We start from the raw sequence: 21,122 nt of genomic DNA, 5'->3' as shown, positions 1-21,122 counted from the left end.
CTAGTGAGAGTGTGTGAGGGTGACAGAGATGTGTGTGTCCTACCTCTTGCTGAGGTGCTGGGGCTCCCTGTAGGGCACAGGCACCAGGGTCTTTTGGGAGCGGGGCAGGGGTTGAGGAGGGGGAGGGCCCATTGGGGTCCAGCGCTGGGGTGGGGTGGCACTGTGGAGCCCTGGGGGCCCGGGGGGGCTGTCCCAACGCCAGGCAGGGGGGCGGGGGGAGGGGCGGTAGCCTGCGGCAATGGGTTCAGGCTCAGGCTTCTGCTCCATGGTCTTCATCTCATACTCCTCAGTACAGCCCCTGAGACACACACACACACAGACAGAGACATTACTAGCAGTACTACAACATTAACACAAAGTGCCTACTTCGAGATGGTCAGAGATGTGAACACACACACACACTAATGAGCTCCCCAGACAGACAGAAACAGATGATTGGAACATCAGGACTCTCGCTCCCTGTAAAGCATGATCAGGAGTGTGTGTGTGAGAGAGTTGGTCTGCGTGCGCCAATGCAAACCGACGCCCGTTACAAGCTGCGGGTATGTCTAAATAAAACACACTATCATAAAAACTACTTCAAAGCAACTACCCTAAAATGGTAAAATGAGCTGCTCCACCCCATTATTGCTTCAGTGTTAGTTCCACTACTAAATAATGGATTGTTCCACATAGCAGTCTCCAGGGGGGTGCTCTCCTCTGCTCTCCCATTATGGACCAGACAGCTATAGATGCAGGCTAACCCAGCAGAGCATGGCAGGGGGAAGTCCTGAAGATCTCCACCCATGAGTTCATCAACATCAGACACGTGCGACGCCCTGTATCATCACCCTCCACCAGGACCACAGGAACTGCTGTCATTCAGCCTTTATTCAGGACTTCTCAATAGTGACATGTGTTATTGGCACTTATGAGGAGGCATCAACCAAACATAATTCTCCCCCACTCTCCCTCCATCTCTCTCCACCACTCTCCCTCCATCTCTCTCCCTCCATCTCTCTCCCTCCATATCACTCCCTCCATCTCTCTCCCTATCACTCCCTCCATCTCTCTCGTGTCCAGGAGAAAGAAAACAACTGAGAGGAAAAGAAGAGGGGAGAAAGAAGACAAGGAAAGGATTGAAAGAGGAAAGAGCAAGTGTGTGTATTGTGTGTGTGTGTGTGTATTGTGTATGTGTGTGTCTAGGATTACTAGTCCCCTGTCCCTGGCTCGCCTGCCTGGACAGACTAAACCCTGCTGCTACACAGCACTGTAAACAACACAGCCACTTGAAAAACACACACTCAAAAAAGAAATGTGTTTTCCAGCATGGCATACACACTGCCTACTTACACAATGATCCCATCCTTGTACTATATTCCAAACACACACACACACACATCTACTAACCTCAGAGAGAAAATCCCCATGCCCACTGAAAAGGCGACTCCATTGGATTGCTGGTGACAGTTTGGACTCTCTAACACACAGGATTCCGCTCTCACACACACACCTCTCTCTCTCTATAACTCTGCCTGTCGCTTGTCCACAGCTCAGAGAGGGAGAGGGTGAAGTGCGAGGAGAGACGTTCCTCCCCCTCTCTCTCTCTCTCTCTCTCTCTCTCTCTCTCTCTCTTTCTCCCCACCCACTCAGCCTGTAACACCTAAGAGGTGTTCAGACATGTCATATCATCACAGCTCTCCGACAACACAACACACACACAACCCATCACACACTTCCTCTCTTGCTCTCTACCTCGTTCTCTTTCTGTTTCTTTTTCTCTCCCCCCTTTCCTGTCTTTCATTCGCAGGGCGTCATGCATTTTTAATTAATCACCCCCTTTTATTTATTTATTTCTCTCTTTCTGCAGATTCCAGCTCTTAATCTCCAGCAATCTGTTTTCCTGGCAGACCACAGCAGACACAAGGGGTTGGGGGAGGGGGGGGGCAGAGAGACAGACAGACAGACAGAGAGACAGAGAGAGAGAGAGAGAGAGAGAGAGAGACAGAGAGAGAGAGAATGGGTGAAAAGAAATACAAGACTCTAATGATCAACTGCTCCAACAGCACAGCACAGTTCAAGTGGGCTGTGTGTGTATGAATGGGTAGACCATCAGGTTCACACAGCAGTAAGCCTGCTCTAGATTGAGTTGGGGCTCCGAAACACAGTAATTGTGCTTGGATGCTTGATCTAGCAGTGGTTAGATCGCTTTCATGTGGAAGGCAGTTTAATTACACAAGTTAAATCGCCTTGGAGACCCCCCCCCCCCTCCCCTTGTGTGCAGCTCTCTGTAAGGTTCAACACCACACTGTTCCACTGAGCTCATTACAGTCTGGATCCAAGCCCTTCTACCACATAAAAGACTGGAGGAGATGGAGGGAGGAAAGACGGAGAGCGCAGGGTGGGGGGTCAGAGAGAAAGAAAGTGAGAAAAAGGAGAGAGAAAGATAGAGAAATCAAGATATCAAGAGATAGGCTTAAGGAGGTAGAGGCATGTAGTCACATCATGTCTCTCTCTCTCTCTCTCTCTCTCTCTCTCTCTCTCTCTCTCTCTCTCTCTCTCTCTCTCTCTCTCTCTCTCTCTCCCTCTCTCTCCTTCACACTCCTCTCTTCCACTTGGTTCTCTCCTGCTTTGACACACTCCCTTCTTTCTCCTCCCTCTTTCACACTCCTCTAATTATCTGCTCTCTCTCCCTCTTTCACACTCCCACACAAAACAATCCCTGAACAGAGATGTCTGGCCACCATCTCGGCCCTCTGTGTGTGTGTTTGAGAGCGCAGCAAAAGTATTTGAAGATACTAGGACCCAACTGCCAATTTCATCCACATCTTACTGATAACGGACAAACACAGACACCCCCTCCCAGACCCCACACACTCTGAGCCTCGACCCCACACACTCTGAGCCTCGACCCCACACACTCTGAGCCTCGACCCCACACACTCTGAGCCTCGACCCCACACACTCTGAGCCTCGACCCCACACACTCTGAGCCTCGACCCCACACACTCTGAGCCTCGACCCCACACTCTCTGAGCCTCGACCCCACACACTCTGAGCCTCGACCCCACACTCTCTGAGCCCCCCCTCACACACTCTGATCCTCGACCTCATACACACGTACCTGCGTGGCCCCCCCTCCTCGTATGGGGGGATGATGACCACCTTCACAGTCACCGACGTCCTAAGCAGGTCAATCATCTGCTCGTGGGTAAGCGTCACCCGCGGCAACCTTACAGATCTCCACCAATCGGCTGCCCTGTCTCAGACCTGCCTGCCAGGCGAAGCCATACTCCTCCACCTTGAGCCAGAACCAAAGATGTTACAACCTGCTTGGATTTGGAGCCAGTTCTAAACAGCACGAGGATTCGACTAATCCATCTGTAAAACACTTAACAACTTGTGTTTTCTTGTTTGTGTAAATGTAACAGTATATGGACTAGACAGGTGCACTAGATGGAACAGCAGGGGGTCTGGACTGGTGAACTAGATGTAACAGCAGGGGGTCTGGACTGGTGTACTACATGGAACAGCAGGGGGTCTGGACTGGTGAACTAGATGGAACAGCAGGGGGTCTGGACTGGTGAACTAGATGGAACAGCAGGGGGTCTGGACTGGTGAACTAGATGGAACAGCAGGGGGTCTGGACTGGTGAACTAGATGGAACAGCAGGGGGTCTGGACTGGTGTACTAGATGGAACAGCAGGGGGTCTGGACTGGTGTACTAGATGGAACAGCAGGGGGTCTGGACTGGTGAACTAGATGGAACAGCAGGGGGTCTGGACTGGTGAACTAGATGGAACAGCAGGGGGTCTGGACTGGTGAACTAGATGGAACAGCAGGGGGTCTGGACTGGTGAACTAGATGGAACAGCAGGGGGTCTGGACTGGTGAACTAGATGGAACAGCAGGGGGTCTGGAGCAGTACCTCGGCCACGGTGCCGTCCAGGCGGACGTGGAAGCCCAGCTGGCCCAGCCCGTTCCTCCTCAGGGTCATGTCCACCGTCTCACAGCCCACTGTCAGCGCCTGGGGAGGCGGAGGAGTGGGGCAAAGTGTTCAGGGTATGAGAGGGGAGGAAGGAGGCATCAGGATAAGTATATTCTCACTAAACATTTCCAGTCATCGGTTAGACTGCCAGCACTTATGTACTGATGAAACATTTACACTACTGAAACATTCATCATGTTGAAACATGCACTATGTGGCAGATCGAGGCCAATACTTCCCCCTTCTCTGCTCTCCATCTACTTTGGGCAGTCTATTCACTTCTACTGATGTATCTCCCTACAGATCCCCCCGGGCCCCTCTCACCCCCCATCAGGTGAGCCCTCTGTGTGACCTCTCACCTTTAGCCTCTGGACCACCTCCCTGATGTCCTGAGCGCAGCCCTCGGGCATCCTGATGGCGATGTGGTCCCCGCGCCCGTAGAAGATCTTCAGCGCCAGCCGCTCCGGCGTCCAGCCAATCACGTCGGCGCAGAAGCAGTTGAACACCACCTCCTTGGTGCTGCAGTCGGCCAACAGGACGTACTCGGCCGACAGGCCCAGGGCGCACGGGATCTCGGCCGCGCCGCCGCTGAAGTCCTGCGCCAGCGCCCTCCACGCCACGGCGCCCGCCGCGCCCAGCTCCGCCCCCTCGCGCGCCCGCGAGCGCTCCCTCTTCTTGGACGCCAGGGAGATGAGGTTGTTGAGCTTGCCGGCCGAGTCGAGCGGCGTGCCGCTGACACAGTTTTCCGCCAGGTCGCGGAGGTACTCCTGCCGTGTCCTGGTCGCCATGGCGTGGAACTTCTGGGACTTGTGCGCGGCGTTCTCGGCGTTGATGACCTTGGCCAGCAGGAAGCTGCGGAAGGCCTCGGGGTCCCGGAAGGTCACGCCCACGGGGATGGGCGGGCCGAAGGAGGGGACGTCCTTCATCCTCGTCACGGCAACGCTGCGGAGAGGCGAGAGGGTTTGAGGAGGAGAGTGTGTGTGTGTGTTTGAGAGGAAAAAATACAACTAGCTTGATAGACAGACAGTACAATTAAACAGATCTGTACAGAGCTGTACTTCTGAGCTTAAAGAGAGAAAGGGGGATGGTGTGTGTGTGTGAGAGAGAGGAGAGAGAGAGAGAGAGAGAGAGAGAGAGAGAGAGAGAGAGAGAGAGAGAGAGAGTGTGTGTGTGTTGTGTACCTGTAGCAGGGGTTGTCGGAGGCGGGGCTGTGCACGCGGACGATGACAAACACGTGCTGGAAGTGAGACCTGATGTTCTGGGGGGTGAAGGGGAGGGCGCCGGGCTCCTGGAAGATCACCGTGACGATGTCGTTCCCGATGTGACGCTTCCTCAGCAGCTACGACAGGGGGATGGAGAGAGCAGGAGGGAAGAGAAGGAGAAGAAAGGAGAGCGAATTAGCACTCGCTGAGTGTGTCACGATGGGTCACAACAGCCACACTGAATCCCAAACTGTTCGACCAGTGTGCTGTCAGAAGCATGGAGAAGAGCGAGAGAGCAAAAGATGGAGAGATATATCGAGTGATGTGGAGACAAATTAAGTAACCTTTCATTAAATGTTCCATTTCTGGTACACAGACAGTTGGGTTGTTGGGTGTGTGTGTGCACGTGTGTGTTTGTGTCGGTCGCACACTGACAAAGCTCTCGCTGTGTATGTGTTGTGGATCTGGCCAACCCTCCCTCCTTCTGTACCAGTGTGAAAGTATCAGTTATATAAGCCAGCCTGCAGTTTAGCCACACACGCACTCAAATTCAAAGTACCCTCACAAACGCACACGCAAACACACGCATAAACGCCAACACGTACACACTGGTTCTCCCCGGGGCGGGGGGGGGGGGGGGGGTGTTGCTGGTACTCATGTCCACAGAGGAGAGCTCAGTCTGGCTCTGGCCGCCGCCAGAGAGCCTGCAGACAGGATGGAGATCCTGCAGGCCCCTCGCTGTGTCTCTCTGTCTCCCCTCCTACTGTCTCTCTCTCTCTCTTTCTGTGTGTCTCTCTGTCTCTCTCTCTGTATCAGCCGTTCTTTGTCCGTGTGTCTCTCTTTATCTCTCTCTCTCTGTGTCTCTCTGAGTATCGGCCTCTCTTTCTGTGTGTGCATGTCAGTGTTACTCGCTCGCCCTCCCTCTCTCAGTGGGACAGTGTTTTTCTACGATCATCTCTTTCTCGGAGGATGTGGACCCTCCATCTCTCGCTCTCTTCTCTGCCCCCTATCCTTCTGCTACACTCCCACTCTGCTCCGTGCCTCACATCTACAGTATAAAGATAGGATCTGACGCACTCGCTCTCTCCTTCTCTCTACCTCTCCTTTCTCTCTCCCTCTCCTTCTCTCTCTACCTCTCCTCTCTCTCTTCCTCTCCTCACTTTCCTTCTGTCTCTACCTCTCCTTCTCTCTCTACCTCTCCTCTCTCTCTTCCTCTCCTCACTTTCCTTCTGTCTCTGCCTCTCCTTCTCTCTCTACCTCTCCTCTCCCTCTCTCTCTCTCTCTCTCTCTCTCTCTCTACCTCTCCCTCTCTCTCTCTCTACCTCTCCCTCTCCTTCCCTCGGTACCTCTCCTCTCCTTCTCTCGGTCTAGTCCCCTGTTGGGTAGCATTCACAATAACACACCACCACCTTGTGGCCATTCAGGAGAAGTGCGTCTCTGATGCATGTGCTTCTCCACCTCTGGATGGAGTCCCTGTGCTGCGTGTCCATTTATGCCCTGTGCACACTCGTGCACACTTGTGCACACACACATTAAAGAACATTAACTTTTGCTTAGCTATCTTTCTACTTTGCAAAAACAAACAACAAATCACTGTAGTCACTAGTTAACATGGTGAATTTGCATACATTTATGATAAACACACACACACTAACACCCACCAGCTTTAAGCAGTTACCTAAACATACGCTCTCCTGTGTTAAGTCCTCACACTTGCATAGACACTGCACTACACGCACACACACGTACACACTATGAAGCCCTGAAGTTTTATGGCAGCTTTATTTAAAGCTGAGAGAGAAAATCTAGAAAAACTTAAGAGACCAAGGATTTGGGTTAACCCCACCCTTGTTGGAACTAGCTTGAGAGAGAGAGAGAGAGAGAGAGAGAGAGAGAGAGAGAGAGAGAGAGAGAGAGAGAGAGGCGAGAGAGAGAGAGAGGCGGAGAGAGAGAGAGAAATGAAAAGCCCATTCACTAGAGAACAAAAACACTATAAAACCTAGAGAGAGAGAGGGGGAATAAGAGAAGTCTCTAAAAGACGAGCGAGAGAGAGAGAGAGACAGGCTCTATTTCATGAGAAGCACCCACAGTTTCCACGAGACAGCCTTTATGAGCCCTGCTCCTCTACAGTAGGCTCTGCTCATCCCGCAAGGCCACAGACACTGTCTGGACACACGTGCGTGCGCGTGTGATTGTGTGTGTGGGAGTGCATTAGAGTGTGGTTGCATGCATGTGTGCGTGAGTGTAGATGTATGTGTGTGTGCTTGTGTCCTACCTGCTGGGGGTTGCTGGGCATGTATGGCAGCATGGTGGAGACATGGAACATGACCTCATAGCCCTGGTAGGTGGTGTAGAGGGAGTGGGTCCCTGTGGAGTCAGCTGTGGGGGGGGGGGGGGGGTGGAGGGATGGAGGGAAAGAAAGGGAGACGAAGGGAGGCAGAGGGTGAAGGAGTGAGAGGGAGATTTCATAAATCAGTGATCCCCAAAAAAACGCGTGTAAGATATACAACCATTTCAGAGGAATATAATTCAGGCAACAGCAGGTGGCAGGTCCACACACACAGACACACACACACAGACACTTACTCTTGGTGTCAAGCTGAGCAGCGTACTTGGTGAAGCCTCGCAGGCCCACCTGCTCTCCCAGCAGGCTGAGGAAGGAGCTGAAGGGGGGCGTGGCCTCCTCGTTGTTGTACATCTCCTCCTCAGTGCTCTGGCCCGCCCTGCACAGCAGCACGCCCACCTTGTGCTTCTGACTCAACTGCAGAGGGCACCCCAGTTAGTACACATACACACACAGCTGACAAAGCAGATACCACACCGAGAGTCTCATTTAATTTAGAGAGATTAAGCAGCCAAATATTACTCAGGCGTACTGTAAACACACACACACCTCTAAGTAACCACATACTTCTTAGTCAGAGGAAAACTGTAACACCTGAACGACTGAGTAGCCTTCTCTGTTGACGTTTGGGAGTCTATATAAAACCTCACGTGCACATGCACTAGGGGTTGTACACAGAAGTCACACTTCGGTTTATACCTCAGTTCAGACTTCACAGTTCGTACGAGTTCGGTACAATGGAGGGAAAAGCAAAACTAAAATGCAGAAGGCAACGTTTTGTATTGTGCATGTCTCAGGCTGTAGCACCTAGTGTAATACAGCCTCTCCCCTGAGCTAGCTGCAACAGCCTGAAGTGTCTAAAGTAGTACATTTACATTTAGTCATTTAGCAGACGCTCTTATCCAGAGCGACTTACAGTAAGTACAGGGGACATTCCCCCCGAGGCAAGTAGGGTGAAGTGCCTTGCCTAAGGACACAACGTCATTTGGCACGGCGGGGAATCGATCCGGGCAACCTTCTGATTACTAGCCCGACTCCCTCACCGCTCAGCTATCTGACTCCCCAAAAACAGTAAACAATAAGGAAACCGGGTTCCTCTACAAGTGAATACGGGCCCTATTTGGATGTGTATCTAAAGGCTGGTTAAGCTCTGTAGGGAGGAGAAGTTGGACTGTTGTTTGGTCTCGTTCCAGTGACTGGCACACCTGGGTGATGGCGCTGGATATGCGTTAGCATGGTAGATGTATTTTCACTCACATACCCCACAACTGCTGAACAACACCAACACACAGTGCTCCACCACTCTCTGGCCTGTACTACTGTAACGGATTGGGAAACTGATATTTTCCTAAACTTGCGATCTTAAAGTCCTTTATCTCTTGTGGGTCGTCACCACTCGCCATACGACTGGCAGCTAGCGCAGCTACACAGGCGGCGCCAATCAGAGCTAAGGCGGGGCTACAGATTAGGTGTCCATAACATTAGTTCTGCATTACATTAATGAATTTGCATGCAAGTTTTTACATTTTGTTTACCATGTATTCTCAGTGTAAATTCATACACCGAACCGTGACGCCGTACCCTTTCGGTTCAATACGAATACATGTACCGTTCCACCCCTAACGTGCACACACACACACACAGACACACACACAGACACACACACACAGACAGACACACCCCTCCCCCAGCTTACCCCCTGCTCGTCCAGTTTGAGAAGCTGCTCGGTGACCTTGGGCGTGCTGAGGGCCAGGCGGAGGCAGGACACAGACAGCTCTGGGACCACCTGCTCCAGCACCTCCTTCAGGGGCAGGCCTCGCACCGTGCCGTGCCTGCTCGTGGACGCCACCGCGTCCTCCAGGATGCAGCCCCGCAGGGTCACCAGCTGGGGGGGGGGGGGGGGGGGGGGGGGGGGGGGAGGGGCAGGATCATTATTGTTGTTGTCATCAGAAATAATCCCCATCACATCGCCCATTGCTAACAGTGCTGTTCCTGTATCCCTGTGGCAGAGGGCAGGGTTCGGTTTGACATGGGCGATAAAACGACAGAGGTGTGTATGGAATGAACAAGAACATTGTTTGATAAGAGTGTTTGATGACAAACACACTGACTAAAGTAGGGTGACGTGAATGTGTTTGGTATTCCAGGACTGATACAGGGTGACTGACTGCACCAAACTTGGATGAACAAAGTGTGTGTGTGTGTCTAAAGCACAGTTGCCCATGAAAGAAGTGTGTGGTTACAGCACTCTGCAGTGTCAGCATTAACCAGACATCAGTGCAGGTCTAGAAAGAGTGTGTGCCCTCAGAGAACTGTGTGTGTGTGTGTGCGTGCTCTCAGAGAGCTGTGTGTGTGTGTTCAGGGTGCTCAGAGAGCTGTGATGGCTCATTGTTCCACCCAGACTAAGATGATGAGGCCAGGCAGCCATGTAATCCTCCTTAAACAAACATAGCAGGGTGTGTATGTGTGTGTGTGTGTGTGTGTACCTCGCTCGTCCTGACGATGAGCCGGGTACTGGTACTGGTCCTTCAGGTCTTTGGTGTCGTCCAGCTTCTCCCTCCTCACACTGACCGCCACCGGGCCCAGCTTGTCATCGGTCCCAAAGTAGTTAGAGTGCTCTGCACACACACACACAGAAGAGCACACGCACAGAGAGAGAAAGCAGGACCAATCACATTTGACGTCACGTGACACCAAGGAGGGTGAAGGAGAGAGAGAGGAGGAAAGAGGGAAGGGAAAGATGGAGAGAACATAGTAAGAGAAAGGGTCAACGATAATGGAGTGGAGAGGACAGAGAGAGAGATGACCGAAGCAGAGGTTATGGTGGAGGGAGGAAGAGAGAGACAGCAGAGAGAGGGACAGAGAGAGAGGGACAGAGAGAGAGGGACAGAGAGAGAGGGACAGAGAGAGAGGGAGAAAGGGAGAGAGAGAGGGTGAGAAGGAGACAGAGTGTGGCATGTTGCGTTCAGATCAATACTTCATGAATCTAATGAGTGAGAGGATGGAGGACAGCATCTTGGGGACAGTGGAACAGCTCCATGACTTCCTGCCAACATCAATTCACCTGGATGTAATCGGCAAGTGTGTGTGTGTGTGTGTGTAGAGCCATGTCGGTGTGCCGGCCTGTGCGTGCCGAGCCAGACTCCCCCCCTCACCTTTCCCATGGAAATACTCTCTGTAGTAGCGCGCCCCCTGGTCCACGTGCTCCACGCTGTACAGCTGCAGGGAGTCCATCCGGGTCACCTGATGTTCCACCGGCACTTCCACAACCGACACGCTGGCATTGCTCCTCCTGAGCCAGCCCCCCCTCGCCGCCGCGCCCTCCGCCGCCCCCCCCTCCCTGCCCCGCTCGCCGGACGAGCTGAGGAAGCTGACGTTGCGCTCCCCGTGGCCGCCCGTCTCGTTGAGGAAGTGGGGGCAGGTCAGGAGCAGCTGGCTGGGGCCTCCAGAGAGTAGGGGCCCCTCCAGCGGGTCCATGCCCAGGCAGGGTGGCCCGAGGCCAGGCTCCAGGCTGAAGGCAGTGAGGTCCTCGGTACTGGAGTAGGGTGGGTCCAGGGCTCTGGAGGTGGGGAGGGAGACCGAGGCTGCAGAGGCCCCTGTGGCGGTGTTCCTCCTGGGGGTCACGTAGCCTCTCTGGGCAGCCGCCTCGTGGAGGTCAAACAGGATGCTCTGGGCGTCGTAGTGAACGAAGGTCTTGGGACACACCCAGGATTTGTAGGGGGTGTCGGAGGAGTTCCTGGCCGCCCCTCCCCCGTCCTCCCCCGGCTCCCCCTTGTCCAGCTCGCCCCTGCTGGAGCTGCGGAGTTTCCGGAACAGAGACGACGTGCCCAGAGACGACTCTGTCCCTCCGCTCTTCTTCCTCACCCGGTTCTCTCCTCCTCCCTCCCTCCTGGCCGTCCCTCCCCCCTCCTCTCCCCGTGGTGTGGGGGGTGACGGAGAGTCCGGCGGGGGCGGAGGAGTCCGGGGCTCGGAGGAGCTCCCCCAGGTGGACGGGGGCGGTGCTGCGCTGGTCAGGCCTCTCCTGCTGGAACTGGCTGAGCATGTCGAAGAAGCTCTGCTCGGGGATGCCCTGGATGTCTATGGAGGAGGTGCTGCCATACTCCCGGTACAGGGGGCCCCCGGGGCCCCCGCTGCGCCCCTCCACCTCGCCCTCGTCTTGCTCGCTCAGCGTCACCTCGCTGTTGGAGCGTTGCCGTAGCGGTGGGAAGGCCCTCAGGATCCGCGGGGAGCCTCGCTCTCCGGCGCGGAACTCCGCGTCCTTGGTGCGCCGCCGCGGCAACCTGGCCACGCCCCCCCGCATCAGCCCGCCGTCGGAGGGGAAGGCAGACAGGTAGGCGGCGGGGTCGTCACCGTGGTGACCGTTGCCGTTCTCCAGGAGCGACTCGCGGGAATGCTCTCGGCGAGGCGGCCACTCGGCGATCCGGGCGCGCACGCCCATCTTGGGCACGGACACCCGGGATAGGCTGGTTGGGTCGGAGGAGGCGGGGCCAGCGGCGGGGTGGCCGTTGGGGGTGTGGCGGAAGCCGGACGCATGCTGGGGGGCACCTCCTCCCCCTCCTCCCCCCTCCAGGAGGTCTGAGGAGGTGCAGGTGACTCCTCTGTCTCTGTAGCTGCTCATGGTGCCCCCGTGGCGGGCCAGGGAGAGGCAGGGGGGGGGCTCAGGGCAGGAGGACGGCAGGTCGGGGGCAGGAGGGGGGGCATCCCTCGCCAGGGGTCAGGGAGAGGAGGGGCTCCACGCACAGCCTGATGATGCAGCAGCCTCCACCTCCCACGCTCATCTCCTGACGGCCGCGCTCACGCCCAGGTCCTGGGGCTCCTCTGGGGGGCGCTCGCTCCTCGCTCCTCGGGTCGCCTCTCTCCGGTCTCTCTGCTGGAACACCTCTGTCTCTCTCCTCTATCGGTTCTCTGCTCTCTGCTGTCCCCAACACATCTGCTGTTCTGTGTTGGAGACAAGCACAAGAGACGGAGAGCCATGTGAGAGTGGAGAAGGGCGATTGGGAGTAAGGAGGGAGGGTGGGGGGCGGGGACAGTGGCAGGGAAGATGAGGCACAGAGAGAGGGAGGTGGGGAATAAAGAGGGGGGAGGAAGAGAGAGAGAGAGGTGGTGAAGGAGAGTGAGAGAGAGGTGAGAGGATTTGACAGAGGATTTCTCCCTTCAAGACTAATCTTCAGAAGGCCTGACGAGCAGTTATTATTATCATACACGTCAGATTTCAGCATGCAAGGCTGTCTCACTGCCCATGGCCTGTCTCACGGCCCATCTCACTGTTACACAAATATCCAGAGGAGAAAACTGTATTCACGACACACACTCATTTGGCACATTCGTGTTGATAAATAATGAGGGCAGTTACAGTATCTGTGCTATGCACCTGGTGTCGGTTCAGAGTGTGTGTGTGTGTGTGTGTGTGGTACAACGCAGCACGCTATCCAGCTGGTGTCAGCCAGGGTGTGCTGTTCAGTTGTGGTGGAGGTGTGTGTGTGGAGGTGTCTGGGTGAGTAGAGATGTGTGTGTGGAGGTGCCAGGATATAGACCGTTGAGCACACATTACTGAGTACCTCAGTAGGTCAGCAGGACAGAGTGTGTGTGTGTGTGTGTAAAAAATGAACCTGGGTGCTACAGAGGGTAGAAGTCTAAAGCCTGAAGAAAAATAAAGGAGAGCAGTTCCTCTCTCTCTCTCTCTCTCTGCCCCTAATGACACGACTACTTTACTTTAATAAGCTTTAAGAGGGGAGGAGAGAGGGAAATAACCGACAGAGAGAGGATGTGGAGCGACAGGAAGACAAGCCTGGAGGGGGGGCAGAGCTAAAATAAGCCAGTGATGGAGAGAGAGCGTGGCGAGGAGGAGGAGGCGAGGAGGAGGAGGCGAGGAGGAGGAGGCGAGGAGAAGCTTGCTCAGTGAACCAGGATGACTCGTCCTAAAGTCACAATCGCATGGAATCCTCCCTCGCTGCTCTCGTCTGCAGCGCCCCCCCCCACACACACCCCCCTCCCCCGTGTTAGTCAGACATGCTCTCCAGCTGATGTAACCCCATCTGACCCTACCCCCTCCGCCATCCCTTCCCCTTTCTCTCTCTCACTGACAGAATTACTGCTAACTTAATTCCAGCCTTTATTTAGTTTCGGCTTGAAACATTCAAATCAACACACAATTCAATTTACAACACAATAAAACCCTTTCTATCTCTCACTCTCTATTCCTAAATAATCTCTTGCTACTTTCTTCAGCCTCTGCTCTACCCAAACTCAGTCTTCATCCCTCCTTCCGTTATCTCTCCATTCCCAAATGAACGACATCATCTACTTTATCGACTTTGTCTCCTCTCTGCTCCAAAGTCCACCCAAACTTTCTCGCCTTCGTTTCATCAATAAATCCATTAATTTATTCCTAATCTGCCCTCGCTAAACCACAACGTTGATTCGTCTTTATCCCTCTTGCCCTCTCTCTCCTTTGCTCCCATACCAGTCTCTCTCTCTCCCTCTCTCCCTCCCTCTCTCCCTCCCTCTCTCCCTCCCTCTACATCCCAGTGTGCGCTCATCTCTTCATTCAGCTCATATCCTTCTTTTTTCCTCTTCGCCACTGAGCTTGCGACCATATCTCTCCCTCTTTCTGTCCATCCCTCTCTCTCCCTCTCTCTCCCTCTTTCTGTCCATCCCTCTCTCTCCCCCTCTCCCTCTTTCTGTCCATCCCTCTCTCTCCCCCTCTCCCTCTTTCTGTCCATCCCTCTCTCTCCCCCTCTCCCTCTTTCTGTCCATCCCTCTCTCTCCCTCTTTCTGTCCATCCCTCTCTCTCCCTCTTTCTGTCCATCCCTCTCTCTCCCTCTCTCTCCCTCTTTCTGTCCATCCCTCTCTCTCCCTCTCTCTCCCTCTTTCTGTCCATCCCTCTCTCTCCCCCTCTCCCCTCTTTCTGTCCATCCCTCTCTCTCCCTGACAACCTCTTAGCCAGACATTGTGATGCAGTCCAAGGCCTGTCAGAGAGGGCGCCTTGTGATTCTCTACAGCAGTGACAGCATCTTCAGGGAACACACACTCTATTCACAGAGAAATGGCATATCATAGAGTTGCTCTTCATGTGAAACGACAGCTCTTGAATGAAATGTGCATGTGTGTTATGCATAGTTCTTCTTCTGCATTTCGTTTGTAGGCATCGTAAAGGATTTACACACACACACACACACACACACACACTCTCAGTGAGTATAGGAGCAGTAAAACTACCAGATGATGTATCAGATCTCTGCTGAAACGCAGGTGTAGCCAAGGCCGTCTCCGGGGAGTCCGGGGAGGGGTCCTGCCCTGGGTCCTAACTCCTCCCCCTCACAGGAAGGGAGGGGTCTACAGTGATAAACTATCACCCCAAATCCCAGATCACAACTACAGCTGGAGGACAGAGACAGAGATACAAAGAGCCTGTGCGTGTGTGTATGTGTGTGTGTTCCGGCGCATTTGTAGGTTCATGTGTGTTTGTTTGACTATGAGCGTGTGTAGGTTCATGTGTGTTTGACTTTGATTGTGTGTGAGCAGGAAGGCGTAGGAGTGTACATGTACTGTGTGTGTCACCCGGAGCGAGGCAAGACTGGCTGGACTGGCTGAGTCAAGGCTGCACAGGGACGAGGAGGGAGAGAGGTGGAGGGAGAGAGGTGGAGGGGGGAGCAGGAGGAGGAGAATTGACACACACACACACACATACACACAGTCAGTGTCCTCCAGGTCTCTGTACTCTACCTCTAGATGACAGGTTTAGTTAGATTCTCTGCTCCCCCTGTCTCCTGCTTGCCAACTCCTCTCCTTGCTCTCTTTAGCTCTCCCTCTCTCCCCCCCTCTCTCTCTCGCCTTTTGTCATTGTCTTCATTGATTCTCAGTGACATTGTTTTCCTGTGTGCTTCTGATAACCTTTTCTGTCTTTTCTGACGTGTGCAGGTACATACACACAGGAACACACACACACACACACACACACAGGAACACACACACACACACACACACAGGAACGCACACACACCCTGAGGAGTGAGTGCAGTGGGAGGTTTAGTTTCATAACAGCAGGTCAGGTGATGCCTCCAAGTTAAGGCTAGTTACCATGGACACCTTGATCACTTTTAGGTACAGGTGCGCTCACACACACAAACACACACACACGGGACAGGCACGTGGGCCCTCAAGGGCAAACAACCACATTCTGTTGAGATCACCATGCGTAATGCAAATTCTAGTCCAAACAACATCCTTGTTGTTGAGTTTGTTTACGGAAGGTACAACACTGATATCACCTCCCTCTCCTCCCCCCCTCCCCTCCCTCCCTCCCTCCCTCCCCCCCCCTCCCTCCCCCCCTCCCTCCCTCCCTCCCCTCCCCTCCCCCCCCTCCCCCCCCCTCCCCTCCCTCCCTCCCCCCCCCCCCCCTCCCCTCCCTCCCTCCAGTATATTTTTTTAGCAGTGGGGGCAAGTCTGTCTTGCTTCATTTGATCTTGATAGGCTAAGCATTCTGTTGCTAATAATAACAATATTTAGACTATTTATTAATTAAAACTACTTCCGCATAATAATGCACCTAAAATACAAACGTGAGCAAGGGCAGCAATCGCTATCGAATCGACATGTGCAATTTCGCTAGCGGGGGAAGAATAGCCTACAAACAACGAAAATCACCAGTTAACTTAATTTAAATTAGCAAGACCTATAGACTAATACAGTAACTGACAACATAAGTTATACGACTTAGCTCTACAGTTCTCAAGGACGCACACGCGCAATCTCAACTACGCCTTCTAACAATCACTGCTGATAGACGGCCAAAAAGGTTATACAGCCCTATTTCTAATACCGTGGCGGCAGAAATCAACATAGCGGAAACACTGACCTTAGTAACTTTGAGCACTTGTTTGTACTCTAACTTCTCTGAATACGTGTAAAGAACTCTGAGACCTTGTCTGGAGGAAAGACATAATGAACGTGGACAGCCTTCCACCCGACCTCACACACACCTGCAGAGCCCATGAGAGTGGCACACCTTGTTCCCCAGGTGTCAGCAGTGCAGGTGTAGCGGCCGTGGTCCCTCCAGGTGTGTGTGTGATTGGCAGCTGGGAGCTTCAGGGGGCCTGTAGAGAGAAAAGAGGATATCCTGTGATCACGGTGACTGGTGCGGACAGGAGCTCTGCTGACAGGGGGAGGCAGCAGGAAAACATCACACACTTGATGAAGTGAACGACTTGAAGGTTCCACTGCAGCGTATAGGTTTTATGACGTAATGGTTAACCAACAGGGTGAACAAGAGAGCTGAAACGGGAGCTTAGGTTAGACGCAGAGGCATGAACAAGTGTGTGTGTGTGTGTGTGTGTGTGTGTGTGCCCACGGGGGAAATAGAGAGAGGGAAAGCAGCTGCTGTCTATTGTGTAAGGAGTGTAATGCCAGGGGCTCTGTCTGACTGACACTGAGACAAACACACACACACACACACTAAAAGCATTATTTTTGCCTGTCCTCATAACTGTCCCTCTGTAACATCCCTTCACTGCCTCCCTCCATGTCTATTGGAGGGGGGGGCTGTACTGAGAGGGGAGGGGGCAGAGGGGGTCCGGTGGGGAGGGGGGGGCATTACTGTCTGACAATAACAGAACTGATCAATACTGATCAATTCAGCTCCAATTAACCCTGACACTCAGGATAATTACTGTCTTTAGCTCAGCAAGGGAGTGGGTCTGGGGAGGAGTCAGTTTGTGTGTCTGTCAATGTGGGTGTGTGAGAGAGGGTGGGAGTAAGTGATTGAGTTAGAGAGAGAGTGTGTGTGTGTGTGTGTGTGTGTGTGTGTGTGTGTGTGTGTGTGTGTGTGTGTGTGTGTGTGTGTGTGTGTGTGTGTGTGAGCGAGAGAGAAAGAGGAGAGTGATTGAGTGTGTGTGTAAATAGGCCACCACAATACAGTCTTGTCAGAGCCATCTGTATATATTAGAGTCATTCTGGGAGGAGAGTCTGCTCCAAAGAATGGCCATCAGGCACAGGAACACACTTAAGGCTGTGTGGGACACAGAGATAGTGTCTGTGAGAGTGTGTGTGTGTATGTGAGAGAGAAACAACGTGTGTGTGGGATGCACGTGCATACAAATGAATGTGTGCATGTGCTCAGTTCACAGCGGATGAGACGATCTGTGTCCATGTACATTGAGGTTACACCGCTCAGTAATCATATGGGGGGGGGGGGGGGGATAAAGTGTGAGTGAAGGTAGGACAGAGGGGGGGGGGGGGGGGGGGGGGGGGGGAGAAAGGGGAAGAAAAAGTGGGAGAGGGGAAGGAGAGAGAGCAGGGTAATTAAACTGCGTATCAGCTCAGTGTAGGGTACAGCATACGACAGCACCAGACCAAATTAGGATCCCGCCACATTTTAACAGGACATGAACATCCTACTTTACATATCATTGCTGACACATGAGAGGAAGGGAGAGAGGGAAAGAGAGAGTGCGGGGAAAGGAGGAGAGAAAAAGGGAGAGAGGGGGGAAAGGAGAGGGAGAGAAAGGGAGAGAGAGAGAGAGGGGAAAGGAGGAGAGAGAGAGAAAGGGAGAGAGAGAGAGAGAGAGAGAGAGGGGGGGGGGGGGGGGGGGAGAGACTGTAAGCTAGCCTAGCGTCCTTCCTTCCCCCACATCTCTCCCATTGTGATGTGATTTTAAGGGGATTATTTCTCAACTCAAACATCATGAATATTTCACCGGGTTTGCAGAGTGTAAGTGCTACTTAAAAACAACTTCTTAAACCATTCGGAGGAGGGTGTCCTAGTTAGCTTATAGGGTTCCACATTGCAACTGCATTATAGTTCAAGTGTTTCTGTCATCTTAACCAGTTTCTCCATTGTAGAAGAAATCAGGGATTTCTTCTGTGCTTCAGCTGTTGCTTCATTATCTGTTTGAAAATCTTGTCTTGATCTTCATTATAAGTTCCTACTGGAACCTCTAGTCTGTTACATTCTGGTGATCACAGGTCTATGATGTAGTCTTTCCAATCTGCAGATTGCTTATTGCTTCTAAACCCACAACCAAACTGAAGTCACACCTTTCCTGAAGAGACCAACAGAACTTCATCATCCCCACACACTGAGTGTTATACAGTATGTGTATCACTCCTGCACTTCTAAAGACACAGAATTGCACTACCGATTGTACTGAGATCATGTGTGTGTGTGTGTGTGTGTGTGTGTATTCAGACAGGCACATGGTCCAGGATACGGCCCCCCTGCAGACAGGGGTGAGAAGCCCCTTTCACATGCAACACTGAGAGGAGGGCCTCCACACTTTCATTCCTTCTCATCCCTCCACTCCTCCATCTTCCATTCAGATGCTAATAGGAGGGCGAAGGGCCTCCTCAGAGCCTCTCAGGGGCAGACCTGTTCTGAGTCCAGCCAGTACTGTTCTGTACTACAGCTAAGTGGTTGAGGACTGTTCTGAGTCCAGCCAGTACTGTTCTGTACTACAGCTAAGTGGTTGAGGACTGTTCTGAGTCCAGCCAGTACTGTTCTGTACTACAGCTAAGTGGTTGAGGACTGTTCTGAGTCCAGCCAGTACTGTTCTGTACTACAGCTAAGTGATTGAGGACTGTTCTGAGTCCAGCCAGTACTGTTCTGTACTAGAGCTAAGTGGTTGAGGACTGTTCTGAGTCCAGCCAGTACTGTTCTGTACTAGAGCTAAGTGGTTGAGGACTGTTCTGAGTCCAGCCAGTACTGTTCTGTACTAGAGCTAAGTGGTTGAGGACTGTTCTGAGTCCAGCCAGTACTGTTCTGTACTAGAGCTAAGTGGCTGAGGACTGTTTTGAGTCCAGCCAGTACTGTTCTGTACTAGAGCTAAGTGGTTCAGGACTGTTCTGAGTCCAGCCAGTACTGCTCTGTGCTAGAGCTAAGTGGTTCAGGACTGTTCCATGTCTAGCCAGTACTGTTCTGTACTAGAGCTAAGATGTTCAGGACTGTTCTATGTCTAGCCAGTACTGTTCTGTACTAGAGCTAAGTGGTTCAGGACTGTTCTGAGTCCAGCCAGTACTGTGCTGTATTAGGTCTAGATGACACTGTACTACAATGAGCCGTTCTCCATATCTTCCACTGCTGCAGTCATCGCTATGCTCCTGGTTGCCATGGGAACGCCGACAGGAGGACTTACGGTGTAGGCGTGAGGTGAGGCTGTGGTGAGCGCCGTCCACACACACAGTGATAAATAAATCACCCACACAAGCAAGTCAATCACTGATGTGTCCTTGTCAGTGCTGGAGCAGCTTGAAAACATCAAGCACTCTCTCTCTCCCAGGCCTGCACCCACCACCTCTGCTCTCCCTCTGATGGTTCACTCCTTGGACCTTAAGGCCTCAATCCATCCTTCTCTCTAACCATATCTGTCTTGCCCTCCATCTCCATCTTTCATTCTCCCTCTTCATCTCTCCTACACCAGCCCACATGCCGTGTAGCCTACTCTCTCCCACAGAGGACCTTCTAGAAAGAACATTTGTGGAGAGAAACATGTCGAGAGAACATTCTAGAAAGAACCATGTAGAGAGAACATTGTAGAGAAACCAGATGCTGGATGGACTGGAGGACAAGCAGTTATACCTCCTCTATGAGAAGCACGTCCCAGACCCCACACATGCACACATCATATCCATTCTCCTGATTCACAGAAGCATGAAGAGAATGCCTCAAGAGGCAGGAGGCGTCAGGTGAGTCAGAGGCAGGGTTGGTCACCTACCTGCTGTCTGACTGAGCAGAGCTACATTCCTAAAGCTTGACACACACACACACACACACAGACACACACACAGACATGCACACACACACAGACTGAGATGATGCAAAGTGCCCCCCCAAGTCGCACACCCACACATCAGAAGGGTGATTCAGACTGCTGCGATCAGATATCATGTAGACACATCACTGCTTAGAGAGACAAAACAACATGCCAGTCTAATGGTGCAAAAGCAGCTCACCTGGACACTCCTACACTCACTGTAAACACAGTAACCCCCCCCCCCCCCCCTATCCACACACACAGCCTGTAGCCCCACTGGCCCTCCCCAACCCCCTATCCACACACACAGTCTGTAGCCCCACTGGCCCTCCCCAACCCCCTATCCACACACACAGCCTGTAGCCCCACTGGCCCTCCCCAACCCCCTATCCACACACACAGCCTGTAGCCCCACTGGCCCTCCCCAACCCCCTATCCACACACACAGCCTGTAGCCCCACTGGCCCTCCCCAACCCCCTATCCACACACACAGTCTGTAGCCCCACTGGCCCTCCCCAACCCCCTATCCACACACACAGCCTGTAGCCCCACTGGCCCTCCCCAACCCCCTATCCACACACACAGCCTGTAGCCCCACTGGCCCTCCCCAACCCCCTATCCACACACACAGCCTGTAGCCCCACTGGCCCTCCCCAACCCCCTATCCACACACACAGCCTGTAGCCCCACTGGCCCTCCCCAACCCCCTATCCACACACACATCCTGTAGCCCCACTGGCCCTCCCCAACCCCCTATCCACACACACAGCCTGTAGCCCCACTGGCCCTCCCCAACCCCCTACGGCTGTCCCCTGGGCTGTGTGGTAATAACAGGGTTGAAGGAGTGAGTACTCACACACAGC

The 21,122-nt window shown here is 53.2% G+C and overlaps 1 protein-coding gene across 1 annotated transcript in view; it reads right to left on the bottom strand.

Annotated features, from left to right (window-relative positions):
- The window catches only part of sipa1l3 (signal-induced proliferation-associated 1 like 3), a 45,406-nt gene that overhangs the window by 9,084 nt on the left and 15,200 nt on the right, over positions 1–21,122 (bottom strand). Inside the window, 14 exon segments of the mRNA XM_047035974.1 lie at positions 44–298; positions 3,104–3,201; positions 3,203–3,280; positions 3,907–4,005; positions 4,326–4,908; positions 5,148–5,305; positions 7,444–7,547; positions 7,755–7,929; positions 9,209–9,397; positions 9,999–10,022; positions 10,024–10,130; positions 10,668–11,466; positions 11,468–12,450; positions 16,494–16,607. Coding sequence (XP_046891930.1) covers positions 44–298; positions 3,104–3,201; positions 3,203–3,280; positions 3,907–4,005; positions 4,326–4,908; positions 5,148–5,305; positions 7,444–7,547; positions 7,755–7,929; positions 9,209–9,397; positions 9,999–10,022; positions 10,024–10,130; positions 10,668–11,466; positions 11,468–12,130 — 3,332 coding nt within the window. The 5' untranslated portion in view covers positions 12,131–12,450; positions 16,494–16,607.

This window comes from Hypomesus transpacificus, chromosome 15 (assembly GCF_021917145.1).
Source record: "Hypomesus transpacificus isolate Combined female chromosome 15, fHypTra1, whole genome shotgun sequence".
Classification (NCBI taxonomy): Eukaryota; Metazoa; Chordata; class Actinopteri; order Osmeriformes; family Osmeridae; genus Hypomesus; species Hypomesus transpacificus.
The sequence above is the reverse complement of the archived record's forward strand: the minus strand, read 5'-3'. Positions and strand labels throughout refer to the sequence as shown.